The following is a 14772-nucleotide window of genomic DNA, read 5'->3' as shown; positions in this document are numbered from 1 at the left end:
CTAACCCCCAACCCCCAACCCACCCCTACCTTCCACACCTAACCCCCACCGCCACCCCAAGCTCCAACCCCCAACCCCAATCCCAACACCCCAACCCCTCCTCCCTTCATCCTTCCCCCCCCCCCCCTCCTCCCGCGTTGAGTCAATGCTAAACGCTGGGGCTTGTTGTTTCTGACCGGGTGCATCTGGTGAAGGTTTCCCTGCCTGACAAATGTATTCACCACCGTGGGGATTGAACAATAAAGATATTGGCCAAAACTCTCTCTGTCTCCGTCCCTCTATCTCTGTCTCCGTCTCTCTGTCTCCATCTCTCACAGCAGGCAGTGAAGAAAGCGAATGGCATGTTGACCTTCATTGCGAGAGGATTTGAATTTAGGAGCAAGGAGGTCCTTCTGCAGTTATACAGGGCCCTGGTGAGACCGCACCTGGAGTATTGTGCGCAATTTTGGTCTCCTAATTAGAGGAAGGACATTCTTGCTATTGAGGGAGTGCAGCATTGGTTTACCAAGTTAATTCCCGGGATGGCGGGACCGACATATGATGAAAGAATGGGTCGACTGGGCTTGTGTTCACTGGAATTTAGAAGGATGAGAGGATATCTTATAGAAACATATATAATTCTTAAAGGATTGGACACGCTAGATGAAGGAAAAATGTTCAAAATGTTGGGGGAGTCCAGAACCAGGGGTCACAGTTTAAGAATAAGAGGTCGGCCATTTAGGACTGAGATGAGGAAAAATGTCTTCACCCAGAGAGTTGTGAATCTGTGGAATTCTCTGCCACAGAAGGCAGTGGAGGCCAATTCACTGGATCTTTTCAAGAGAGAGTTACATTTAGCTCTTGGGGCTAACGGAATCAAGGGAGATGGGGAGAAGGCAGGAACGGGGTACTGATTGTGGATGATCAGCCATGATCACATTGAATGGCGGTGCTGGCTCGTAGGGCCGAATGGCCTCCTCCTGCGCCTTTTGTCTATGTTTCTATCTCTCATTGCCGTAAGACTATGTCACACAGCACGGAACCAGTCCATGTGGAACAAATGGCCACGAAAGGTCACCAACGCCTCGCCTTCTGTAGAAGGATGAGAAAGTCCAGCATGTCCCCAACAACTCTCACCAACTTCTACAGATGCGCCGTGGAGAGCATTTTATCGGGATGCATCACAGCACGGTTTGGGAACAGCTCCGTCCAAGACCCGCGAGAAATCGCAGAGAATTGTGGACACAGCCCAGACCGACACACACACACACAAACCTCCCTTCCATCGCCTCCATCTACACCTCACGCTGCCTCGGCAAGGCCAGCAGCATCATCAAGGACCAGTCTCACCCCCGGTCACTCCCTCTTCTCCCCTCTCCCATCGGGCAAGGTGTACAGAAGTGTGAAAACGAACGCACACACACCTCCAGATTCAGGGACAGTTTCTTCCCGGCTGTTATCAGACAACTGAACCGTCCTCTCACCAACTAGAGAGCGGTCCTGACCTCCCATCTACCTCATTGGTGACCCTCGGACTATCCTTGATCGGACTTTGCTGGCTTTACCTTGCACTGCTGAGCTACAGACTTTAGAGATACAGCACGGAAACAGGCCCTTCGGCCCACCGAGTCCACACCAACCAGCGATCCCCGCACACTAACACTATCCTACACACACACTGGGGACAATTTACATTTACACCAAGCCAATTAACCTACAAACCTGCACGTCTTTGGAGTGTGGGAGGAAACCGGAGCACCCGGAGGAAACCCACGCAGGTCACGGGGGAGAACGTGCAAACTCCGTACAGACAGCACCCGTAGTCAGGATGGAACCCGGGTCTCTGGCGCTGTGAGGCAGCAGCTCTACCCGCTGCGGCAAGTAAGAATTTCATTGCCCAGTACATGTGAAACTTAATATCTTGTCTCATGAATGTCACACAGGAGCCAGATTTCACCGAAGATAGACACAGAATGCTTGAGTAACTCAGCGGGACAGGCAGCATCTCTGGAGAGAAGGAATGGGTGACGTTTCGGGTTGAGGCCCTTCTTCAGCCTGGTAGTCAGGGGAGAGGGAGACACATAGATATGGAAGGATAAGATGTGAAAAGGACAGATCAAACTGGACAAAGTTGATGAAAAAGGTAGAATGGATCGTTTTTAGCTGAGGGCAAGTGACCACGAGGTGAACAGTGATAACATTTTAATCAGGAGACAGACAAAAATGCTGGAGAAACTCAGCGGGTGAGGCATCATCTATGGAGCGAAGGAAATAGGCGACGTTGGGTCCGAAACCCTTCTTCAGACTGATGTGAGGGTTGTTACCGCTGAGTTTCTCCAGCATTTTTGTCTACCTTCGGTTTTCCAGCATCTGCAGTTCCTTCTTAAACATTTTAATCAGGAGGACAGTCGGACTGGTCGGAGGACTAGGGTGGGGGAGGGGTGGAGAGAGAGGGAAAGCAAGGGTCACTTGAGGTCACAAAAGTAAATGTTATCCATTTTTATGTTTCTGCGGAGAATGTAGAAAGTGCGAATCCCCGAAATAGTGGAATTCAGGGTCAACTCCTGATGTTGCCCCCTGGTCCCATCAGTAACAGATGGTTAGTTGAGGTCCACCCTGTTACATCTGTCTCAGTATCTGGTCAAGTGGACTTTAGCCGCTCTCTGCAACCCTCTGGGTGGCCAGCAGAGGGAGACGGTGAACACATATTGGCCACAGAGTGCTGGAGTAACTCAGCGGGTCAGGCAGCATCTGTGGAGAACATGGATAGGTGACATAGAAACATAGAAAATAGGTGCAGGAGTAGGCCATTCGGCCCTTCGAGCCTGCACCGCCATTCAATACGATCATGGCTGAATGGCTTTCTCCTGCACCTATTGTCTATTGAAACCGGAGCACCCGGAGAAAACCCACGCAGGTCACGGGGAGAACATGCAAACTCCGTACAGACAGCACCCGTGGTCAGGATCAAACCTGGGTCTCCGGCGCTGTGAGGCAGCAGCTCTACCCGCTGCGCCACCGTGCCGGCCTGTGATTCTATTTCAATAAGGTGAAAGCAAGTCAGAGATGCAAAGAGTTTTATTGAGTTAATGAAGTAGTATTGGCCCCAAAACATTAATTCACATTTTTTTGTTCCTTTGCTCCTGACTCAGGGACAATTCAAAACCGTCTCAAAACTCGAAACAGTCCAAATGCAACTTGAGAAGGTTCAGACTGCATATTAAAATGTCCACTCGCATCCAATTCAGAGCAAATTAAGTCACAATAAATAAAAATAACTTACAGTAAAAAAAAGAACAAGGAATAAGCCATTTAGAACGGGGATGAGGAAACACTTTTTCTCACAGAGAGTGGTGAGTTTGTGGAAGTCTCTGCCTCAGAGGGCGGTGGAGGCCGGTTCTCTGGATACTTTCAAGAGAGAGTTAGATGGGGCTCTTAAAGATAGCGGAGTCAGGGGATATGGGGAGAAGGCAGGAACGGGGTACTGATTGTGGATGATCAGCCATGATCACATTGAACATAGAAACATAGAAAATAGGTGCAGGAGGAGGCCATTCGGCCCTTCGAGCCAGCACCGCATTCATTGTGATCATGGCTGATCGTCCCCAATCAATAACCCGTGCCTGCCTTCTCCCCATATCCTTGACTCCACCAGAGCTCTATCTAACTCTCTCTTAAATCCATCCAGTGACTTGGCCTCCACTGCCCTCTGTGGCAGGGAATTCCACAAATTCACAACTCTCTGGGTGAAAAAGTTTTTTCTCACCTCAGTCTTAAATGACCCCTTTATTCTAAGACTGTGTGGCCCCTGGTTCTGGACTTGAATGGCGGTGCTGGCTCGAAGGGCAGAATGGCCTACTCCTGCACCTATTGTCTATTGTCTATTGTGTATTTGTTCATCTCCAGCTCCATCTCCATCTCCAGTTAACCTGGGAGACTGGGTAGCGGCAGATGAGGGTCTATGGCCACCCTTGAGGGTCACCTGCACGCCGGCAGAGTTTGGCCCGGATCCTGGCCCAGGTTTGGAGGTAGTCCTTGTTGCCCATGGCCAGGGCGAAGGGCACGAGGGCGGCGCTGGCGATGCCCAGACAGGAGAGGACAATGTGGACTCGGGCACCCAGGAAGCTGCCGTGTAGGTGGGCGATGTAGGGCAGCCAGCAGCAGGTGAAGACCAACAAGGAGCCGGCCACACTCCTGGTGTACCTCAGGTTGAGTTCTTGTTCCAGGGGAGAGATGGTGGGGCCGGATTGCACTGCCCGATGCTGCCGTTGGATGCGTCTCATCTGCCCCAGGGCCAGGCGGTGGAGGGCGGCGTTGCTGGCCCCCATGGCCAGTATAGACGGCATCAAAACCCCGTACACCTCCAGGTAGATGTACACAGGTGGGAAGACGTGTCCGGAGTGGCAGCAGCAGCGGCCGGAGCGCTGGGCCGGCCAGCAGTTCCAGCCCAGCAGGGGCAAGCAAGCGAAGGAGAGGGGTAGCAGCCAGACGGCCAGAAGGGCCGCCCAGGCGCGCCCCCGCAGCCAGGTGCGGCCCCGCAGCGGGTGCACGACGTGGAGGTAGCGGTCGGCGTGCACGAGCAGCAGGTTGGCCAGGAGAGAGAGTACCACTAAGTTGGGCAGCAGGTAGGTGAGATAGCACAGGCCGTGGGGCAGATCGGTGGCCGAGCTCAGGCCGGGCACCGAGGGCAAGACCAGGCCGGTGGCCAGGTCGCTGACGGCCAGGCTGAGGAAGAACCAGCCGGCCGAGTTGTGAAGCCTCTTGCTGCCTGCTATCCCCACCACCAAGGCCAGGCTGCCCACCACAATCACGACGGAGAACGGCAGGGTCAACCACTGAACGAGGAGCTGGTAAGAGGCCAAACCATCCCCGGCCACCGACCGGTTGCAGCATCCTTGGTCGCTCTTGTTCATCACAGTCAATGCTGGCTCGAAGGGCCGAATGGCCTACTCCGGCACCTATTGTCTGTTGTCTATCCCCGGGCAGCGACTGTCCAAGGGAACTGTCTGTCTCACCTCAAGAGTCCTTGTTGCCAACCAGGTCCCCCGAGATACTTCCAGATACCTAATGGATTGTTGACCAAGGTCCAAATCACCCCGGGAATTATCCCACTTTCCGAGTCTCCCTTCCCAACTTCCAAGTTGGTCTCCGGGGATCCGAGATACTTCGAGATACTTCGAGACACCTGATGGATTGTTGTCCAAGATCCAAATCACCCCGGGAGTTGTCCCACCATCCGAGTCTCCCTTCCCAACTTCCAAGCACGTCTCCGGAGATCCCAGATACTTCGACAACCTGACTGGCGACGGCGTCTGAGGTCCTCGCTCTCCCCCTCCCCTCGGTCTACGAGGAGGCGAGATACCTGGTGGACTATTGGCCGAGGTACGAATGTTCCCGGGACTGTCCCAACCTCCGGAGTCCCCAGCCTCTAAATCAACAAGTTATCGCCGGAGATCCGAGATACTTCGAGAACCTGCTCCACCGCTGACCCAAGGCTCCAACCTCCAGCGGGGACAGTCCCACCACCGCTCCCAGCCTCCAAGCGCTCGGTCTCCGAAGATCCGATATACCGGACTGTCTTCCTCAACGTAGTCTCAGCTACAATCTGGGTCTCACCCCGAAGGTCCCGTCACTTAAACCCCTCCGCGCTGCTCCCCGGGATGAATCAGGAGTCAGTTCGGCCACTGAAGAAAGTGAACAAGATTTGCCAAATGTCTGACGTGTCCGCGCTGAGCGAGAAATTTCCCAACCACTTCATATTCTGAGCCAAAGCTCAGCCCACTGAACCTTCCCTGAACTCACACCAACGCGTAAGATCGTTAGTGAAATACAGAATTTGTCATATTCGTAGAGAATGGAAAGACTGAGCTTGTATTCACTGGAATTTAAACGGATGAGAGGCGATCTTATAGAAACGTATACCATTTTTTTTTTTTTAAAGGACTGGACAAGCTAGATGCAGGTAAAAATATGTTCGCAATGTTGGGGGAGTCCAGAACCAGGGGGCCACAGTCTTAGAATAAAGGGGAGGCCATTTAAAACTGAGATGAGAAAAAAAAAAATTCACCCAGAGAGTTCTGAGTTTGTGGAATTCCCTGCCACAGAGGGCAGTGGAGGCCAAGTCACTGGATGGATTTAAGAGGGAGTTAGATAGAGCTCTTAAAGATAGCGGAATCGAGGGATATGGGGAGAAGACAAGAATCAGTACCCCGCTCCTGCCTTCTCCCCATATCCCCTGACTCTGCTATCTTTAATAGCTCTATCTAGCTCTCTCTTGAAAGTATCCAGAGAACCGGCCTCCACCGCCCTCTGAGGCAGAGAATTCCACAGACTCACAACTCTCTGTGACAAAAATTGTTTCCTCGTCTCCGTTCTAAATGGCTTACTCCTTATTCTTAAACTGTGGCCCCTGGTTCTGGACTCCCCCAACATCGGGAACATGTTTCCTGCCTCTAGCGTGTCCAAACCCTTAATAATCTTATATGTTTCAATAAGATACCCTCTCATCCTTCTAAACTCCAGAGTGTACAAGCCCAGCTGCTCCATTCTCTCAGCATATGACAGTCCCGCCATCCCGGAAGTTAACCTTGTAAACCTACGCTGCACTTCCTCAATAGCAAGAATGTCCTTCCTCAAATTAGGGGACCAAAATGAGTGTGCAGAGGAGGGGAAGGGTGCAGGGTGACTAGTGGGGTGGGAGATGGTGGGAAAATGTGTGCGCACCAGGGTTGAAGGGGGCAAGGGAGAGGAGACGGTGTATTACCTGAAATTGGAGACTTCACTGTTTTTACTCTTGGGGTGTAAGAACAGAGACGAGGAAACACTTTTTCACACAGAGAGTTGTGAGTCTGTGGAATTCTCTGCCTCAGAGGGCGGTGGAGGCCGGTTCTCTGGATACTTTCAAGAGAGAGCTAGATAGGGCTCTTAAAAATTGCGGAGTCAGGGGATATGGGGAGAAGGCAGGAACGGGGTACTGATTGGGGATGATCAGCCATGATCACATTAAATGGCGGTGCTGGCTCGAAGGGCCGAATGGCCTACTCCTGCATCTATTGTCTTTTGTCTACCCAAGCGGAATATGAGGTGCTGTTCCTCCAGTTTGCTTTGGGCAAACCTCTGGCAATGGAGGAGACCCAGGCCAGAAAGTTCAGTGTGGGAATGGAAAGGGGCATTTAGGCAACTACAGGCTAGTTTGTCGCCACATGTTCTCCGGGAGTCGTCGCCTCAGTCGCGCAAAAATTCGTAGCGTCATTCTGGTCGCCGCTAAATTTTCGACATGTTGAACATTTTTCGGCAACAGTGGGTTTGACGCCAATGAGCGTAGCTTGACTTCCCCTGACGTAGGTGCTGTCGTAGGTTGTCGCCAGCAAGACGTAGGTTGTCGCCGGTTTTCTACAGCAGTCGCCGGCAGTTGCCAAAAAAAGTCGCCAAGTGGGACAGGCCCATTAAGTCACCTGGTGAATCTGCCCTGCACCCTCCCCACTGCAATCATCTCCTGCCCGTCTATCCCACGGTGACCACCAGAACTGTGCACCAGAAATTGCTAAAGTCCAGCTGGAATCATGGGGTTACAGTATAGGATATTCTGTTCTAGACCAAGTGGGACCCGTTGGGCTCCGTTCCACCAACGCCATAATCCACCACCAAGTGAGCAAGCAGGTACAGCAGGCAGTGAAGAAAGCGAATGGCATGTTGGCCTTCATAACAAGAGCAGTTGAGTATAGGAGCAAAGAGGTCCTTCTGCAGTTGTACAGAGCCCTAGTGAGACCCACCTGGAGTATTGTGTGCAGTTTTGGTCCCCTAATTTGAGGAAGGACATTCTTGCTATTGAGGGAGTGCAGCGTAGGTTCACCAGGTTAATTCCCGGGATGGCGGGACTGTCATATGCTGAGAGAATGGAGCAGCTGGGCCTGTACACTCTGGAGTTTAGAAGGATGAGAGGAGATCTTATTGAAACATATAAGATTATTAAGGGTTTGGACACGCTAGAGGCAGGAAACATGTTCCCGATGTTGGGGGAGTCCAGAACCAGGGCAAGTGTTTCCTCGTCTCCGTTCTAAATGGCTTACCCCTTATTCTTAAACTGTGGCCCGTGGTTCTGGACTCCCCCAACATCAGGAACATGTTTACATAGAAACATAGAAATTAGGTGCAGGAGTAGGCCATTCGGCCCTTCGAGCCTGCACCGCCATTCAATATGATCATGGCTGATCATCCAACTCAGTATCCCGTACCTGCCTTCTCTCCATACCCTCTAATCCCCTTAGCCACAAGGGCCACATCTAACTCCCTCTTAAATATAGCCAATGAACTGGCCTCGACTACCCTCTGTGGCAGGGAGTTCCAGAGATTCACCACTCTCTGTGTGAAAAAAGTTCTTCTCATCTCGGTTTTAAAGGATTTCCCCCTTATCCTTAGGCTGTGACCCCTTGTCCTGGACTTCCCCAACATCGGGAGCAATCTTCCTGCATCTAGCCTGTCCAACCCCTTAAGAATTTTGTAAGTTTCTATAAGATCCCCTCTCAATCTCCTAAATTCTAGAGAGTATAAACCAAGTCTATCCAGTCTTTCTTCATAAGACAGTCCTGACATCCCAGGAATCAGTCTGGTGAACCTTCTCTGCACTCCCTCTATGGCAATAATGTCCTTCCTCAGATTTGGAGACCAAAACTGTACGCAATACTCCAGGTGTGGTCTCACCAAGACCCTGTACAACTGCAGTAGAACCTCCCTGCTCCTATACTCAAATCCTTTTGCTATGAAAGCTAACATACCATTCGCTTTCTTCACTGCCTGCTGCACCTGCATGCCCACTTTCAATGACTGGTGTACCATGACACCCAGGTCTCGCTGCATCTCCCCTTTTCCTAGTCGGCCACCATTTAGATAATAGTCTGCTTTCCTGTTTTTGCCACCAAAATGGATAACCTCACATTTATCCACATTATACTGCATCTGCCAAACATTTGCCCACTCACCCAGCCTATCCAAGTCACCTTGCAGTCTCCTAGCATCCTCCTCACAGCTAACACTGCCCCCCAGCTTAGTGTCATCCGCAAACTTGGAGATATTGCCTTCAATTCCCTCATCCAGATCATTAATATATATTGTAAATAGCTGGGGTCCCAGCACTGAGCCTTGCGGTACCCCACTAGTCACTGCCTGCCATTGTGAAAAGGACCCGTTTACTCCTACTCTTTGCTTCCTGTTTGCCAGCCAGTTCTCTATCCACATCAATACTGAACCCCCAATGCCGTGTGCTTTAAGTTTGTAAACTAATCTCTTATGTGGGACCTTGTCGAAAGCCTTCTGGAAGTCCAGATACACCACATCCACTGGTTCTGCCCTATCCACGGTACTAGTTACATCCTCGAAAAATTCTATAAGATTCGTCAGACATGATTTACCTTTTGTAAATCCATGCTGACTTTGTCCAATGATTTCACCACTTTCCAAATGTGCTGCTATCCCATCTTTAATAACTGACTCTAGCAGTTTCCCCACTACCGATGTTAGACTAACTGGTCTGTAATTCCCCGTTTTCTCTCTCCCTCCCTTCTTAAAAAGTGGGGTTACGTTTGCTACCCGCCAATCCTCAGGAACTACTCCAGAATCTAAAGAGTTTTGAAAGATTATTACTAATGCATCCACTATTTCTGGAGCTACTTCCTTAAGTACTCTGGGATGCAGCCTATCTGGCCCTGGGGATTTATCGGCCTTTAATCCATTTAATTTACCCAACACCACTTCCCGGCTAACCTGGATTTCACTCAATTCCTCCAACTCCTTTGACCCGCGGTCCCCTGCTATTTCCGGCAGATTATTTATGTCTTCCTTAGTGAAGACGGAACCAAAGTAGTTATTCAATTGGTCCGCCATATCCTTGTTCCCCATGATGAGCGTTTGTCGGCACTGGGCCCGTACTCACTGGAGTTTAGAAGAATGAGGGCGGACCTCATTGAAACTTACAGAATAGTGAAAGGCCTGGATAGAGTGGATGTGGAGAGGATGTTTCCACTAGTGGGAGAGTCTAGGACCAGTGCCCATAGGCTCAGAATTAAAGGACGCTCCTTTAGGAAGGAGATGGATAGTAATTTCTTCAGACAGAGGGTGGTGAATCTGAGGAATTCATTGCCACAGATGGCTGTGGAGGCCAAGTCAATGGATATTATTAAAGCAGAGGTTCTAGATTAGTACGGGTGTCAGGGGTTATGGGGAGAAGGCAGGAGAATGGGGTTAGGAGGGAGAGATAGATCAGCCACGATTGAATGACGGAGTAGATTTGATGGGCCGAGTGGCCTAACTCTGCTCCTCTCACTTATATAGCACAGTGGGGTACAGGTACAATGATCATCTAACTTGCAGCAGCATCACCGGCACAAAGGTTCAGACAATGCCCAGAAACAGAAATGACTTCATGGAAGGAAGCAGAGGGTGATGGTGTAAGATTGTTTATCAGACCTGTGACTGGTGCTGTTTGCATTAACAATTTGGATAAGAATGGGCTGTTTCCGCGCTGTATCTCTCAACTAAACTAAAATACACCTGAGACTGGTGGTGTGCGTCGAGGATCGGTGTTGAGCCCATTGTTCTTTGTGGTTTTAATCAACAATTTGGAGAAGGATGTGCACGGCACGCATACTAAAGGGCCGGTCCCACCAGCATGCGCCTGCATGCGGCAAGCGCGACCTAACGTGGTCGCTTGTGCCGTACGGCCTCGCGGGGCCGGTCCCACTTCGATCGCCGGAGCTCTATGGAGTTGTGCGGAGCTGGACCCAACATCGCGCGGGGCTCCGAAAAACTGACCGTGTTCAAAAAATCTGCGCGGCAACGGCCTGCCACCCTACAGCCGCCTCGACGCCGTACGCACCGCCTCGACGGGCATACGCAGCTTCTCGATGCCGTACGCACGTCTTGACGCCGTACGTCACGCGCAAACTTCCCGCGGACTTCGCTCGAACTTCACGTCACTACCTCGACCTCCGCGCGGCCCCCGCTTCCGGTTTGGTCGCGCTTGCCACATGCAGGTCGTGGGACAGGCCCTTAAGTTTGCAGATGACATTAAAGTAGATGGTATTGTGGATAGTGAAGATGCTTCTCCATTGATCGTCACCTTGTCGTGGTGGAGAAGCTTGTGTGGGCCTGAGATCCTGAGAGCGATGGCGTCTGGAGCTATGCTCCTGGTAGGGCCACCCATGGCGGTAAGGTCGAGGGGGACAAAGAGCAATCCAACCAAGACCTCAACGGAGGAACAGGCGGAGGACGATGGCTGACCTTAGTGGAGCTAACGTCACAACGGCTGGGAAGGCGGATGAAGGCTGCAGCAGAAAAGGGTCTCCGGTCGTCTTGGACTCCATGTCACTGGATCCTGACCCAGATCTGTCAAGGACCGTGAGGTGGCTGTCTGTGCACCAGTCTCCCCACGTTAAACAAAGTCACGCACAGGCGAATTCCAACACTGGAGACACCCATGGTCAGCCAAGGGGGGCTAAGAAGAAAGCTGGTTAACAGAAATGACAGCAGGATCTTGTGTCTATCACAGATAGATAGTACAGGCCTGTACAAAGCTTTTCAAAAAGGGGGGTGGCATGACAGGATTACAACATTATGTGAAATAATGTGTGCAAAGCGCCTTGCGGCTGGGGTCCAGGGCCGGCTTAAGGCCCTGGTAGCTCTGGGGTTTTTAGATGCTCTCTGGTGCATTCTAAGCCTTATTTTGGAGCATTTTTGCAACAAATTTATGACCAATATTTCAGTAATAATTTTGGTTGAGTCAAGAGTAATGAGTGAGTGGAATGGGATGATTGGGGTCATTGTTGTACACATTTTTTTCTTCATGAAGTTGTCCTTGTTTTAATACTCAAGTTGTATTGTTATAAAATGTTTTGTAAAATGTTATAAATGAGTGTGCAAAAACTGCAAATCAAATACTGTAAGTTTTTGCAGTAAAGAAAACCGTTTTTTAGAATTAGAACCTTTTTTTAGAGTTCCCATTTATTCTAAATCTAGGTTATTTTGAATTTAGATATACTTATGTTTATATTTTTGCAGCAATTCGTTTGCAATTTTGCAAGAACCTGTTTTGAATGTTTTTTATGCATTGTGCACTGCTGTTGCAATAAATGCGACACAAGAAGAAGAAGTGACAATATTACATGTTTTCAGTTTCCCATTAAAATCCACGTCAGACATCTTGAGCGTAAACATGTTTATGAAAGAACTGCAGTGCTGGCAAATCGAAGGTAGACAGAAAATGCTGGAGAAACTCAGTGGGTGAGGCAGCATCTGTGGAGAAAAGGAGTTGGCGACATTTTGGGTCGAGGTCTGAAGAAGGGTCTCGACCCGAAACGTCGCCTATGGATTTCCTTCGCTCCATAGATGCTGCCTCACCCGCTGAGTTTCTCCAGCATTTTTTGTCTACCTTTGAAGGTAAACATGGCCTTTTTAATTTGGCAAATCAGGGGTAAAAGACTAGATGTGGGCGTGTGCAGACAATGTATCAATGGACGAGGAAAAGGTCAATATTCATGGTTCTACCTTACCTCAGCCTCAATATACTGGAGAACCCTTGGCCGTAGACTCTCCCCTGTCTCGTGGTGGATGTATGATACAACCGCGTGAAAAAGCACTGACCATCATCATATGGCACTGACCATCGGAGGTGATAAGCTTAGGTTTTCACTGCATCAATCAAGGAGATCTTCTAACTCCATCTTCCGCCTAGCTTTCTCTCTACCCCCCCCCCTCTCTCCCTCTCACTCCCCACCCCCACTCTCCCCCCTCCCTCCAAGGGGCACATACAACAAGACTGCTAACTAACACTTCCTCATTACTCAATACGCAGTCTAAAATAGCCTGCTCTCTCGTTGGTTCCTCTACATGTTGATTTAGATAACTATCCCGCATACATTCCAAGAAATCCTCTTCCTCATTATAACGGTTTTGCCTTTGTCGCACGCATTTCTAATTTCCTGTTTGATACCATCTCCAACTTCACTACTACTGTTAGGTGGACTGTACACAACACCCACCAGCGTTTTCTTCCCCTTAGTGTTTCGCAGCTCTACCCATACCGATTCCACATCCTCCAAACTAATGTCCTTCCTTTCCATTGCGTTAATCTCCTCTCTAACCAGCAACGCTACCCCACCTCCTTTTCCTTTCTCTCTATCCCTCCTGAATATTGAATATCCCTGGATGTTCAGCTCCCAGCCTTGGTCACCCTGGAGCCATGTCTCCGTGATCCCAACTATATCATAGTCATTAATAGCTATCTGCACATTCAACTCATCCACCTTATTGGTGGGAAGTGGAAGTGGCGGCGCTGGGAACGGCTGCGGCTCGCCTGCAGTCCGTTTGTCTTTACTTTTTTGTGTTGTTTTTTTTTGTTTTGTGTAATTACGTTTTTGGTTTTTAAGTTGTGTTTATGTGGGGGGGGGGGGGGGGGTTGAAACAGGGCTTGCTGTCTCTCCCTTCGGGGGAATACGACTTTTTGTCGTTTCCCCCTTCTCTGCCTCCGTCTGCGCTGAGGTCTAATGGCGGAGCTGGCGACCTCGAGGCTCCGGAGGCAGAGCCAGTCAGGACTCGCCCTGGGCTCGCTCCCGTGAGGGCGGCCTGACGAGGGGCTGAGACTCTCTCGTGAGGGGCTGTGACGCTCCCGTCGGAGCAGCCCAGCCCGAGGTGGAACGGCGCTCCCGTCGGAGTGGCCCAGCTCGAGGGAGGAGCGGCACTCACGTGAGGGCGATCCGGCTCGGGGCTGGAACGGTGCTCCGGTGGCTGGGATGGCGTTCTGGCGGCTATGACCTGAGTCTGGGGTTGAGCCGCGGGCCAGCGACTGCGTCCGCTGGACTGGAGGGCGGCAGCTTCGACCACCCCGGGCCGCGGTGTTTGAACCGGCCCGTTTGCGGGGTTCGGTGAGCCGCGGGACTGTTTGTGCCGTCGCCGGGTGGGGAATCGCCTCAGCGCAGAGGGAGAAGAGGAGGGAAGAGACAGTAACCCTAAGATTTTTGCCTCCACCACAGTGAGGAGGTGCTTGGTGGATACACTGTTGTGGATGTTAATTTGTGTTTATTGTTGTTTATTATTGTATGATTGTATGTATGACTGCAGGCACGAAATTTCGTTCAGACCGTAAGGTCTGAATGACAATAAAGGTATTCAATTCAATTCAATTCAATTGCTCCTTGCATTGAGACACAAAGCCTTCAGGCTTGTTTTTACAACACTCTTACCCCTTATACAATTATGTTGAAAGTGGCCCTTTTTTATTTTTGCCCTGGTTTTGTCTGCCTGCCACTTTTACTTTTCACCTTGCTACCTATTGCTTCTACCCTCATTTTACACCCCTCTGTCTCTACGCTCACACATTTAAGAAACCCTTTCCCTTTAACTCCATCCTCCACTATCCCATTCGACACCCCACCCCCTTATTCAGTTTAAAACCACCCGTGTAGCAATGGCAAACCTGCCTGCCAGAATGCTGGTCCCACACCTGTTAAGATGCAATCCCTCCCTTTTGTACAGTTCCCCCTTACCCCAAAACAGATCCCAGTGATCTAAGAATCTAAATCCCTGCCCCGTGCACCAGTTCCTCAGCCACACGCTCAGGTCCCGTATCTCCCTGTTCCTGCTCTCGCCAGCACGAGGAACTGGAAGCAAACCGGAGATAACAACCCTGGAGGTCCTGCATTTCAGCATTTTTCCGAGCTCTCTAAAGTCACGCTGCAGAATATTCATCCCCTTCTTTCCGACATCGTTTGTGCCGACATGCACTACCACTTCCGGATGTTCACC

The 14772-nt window shown here is 50.6% G+C and overlaps 1 protein-coding gene across 1 annotated transcript; it reads right to left on the bottom strand.

The window, feature by feature from the left end:
* Positions 1–3886: 3886 nt before the first annotated feature.
* Positions 3887–5069, bottom strand: gpbar1 (G protein-coupled bile acid receptor 1). Its single transcript, XM_033023486.1, has one exon. The coding sequence runs from the start codon at positions 4890–4892 to the stop codon at positions 3939–3941; it is 954 nt and encodes a 317-aa protein (XP_032879377.1). The 5' UTR covers positions 4893–5069; the 3' UTR covers positions 3887–3938.
* Positions 5070–14772: the final 9703 nt, after the last annotated feature.

This window comes from Amblyraja radiata, chromosome 7, assembly GCF_010909765.2.
Source record: "Amblyraja radiata isolate CabotCenter1 chromosome 7, sAmbRad1.1.pri, whole genome shotgun sequence".
Lineage (NCBI taxonomy): Eukaryota > Metazoa > Chordata > Chondrichthyes > Rajiformes > Rajidae > Amblyraja > Amblyraja radiata.
The sequence above is the reverse complement of the archived record's forward strand: the minus strand, read 5'-3'. Positions and strand labels throughout refer to the sequence as shown.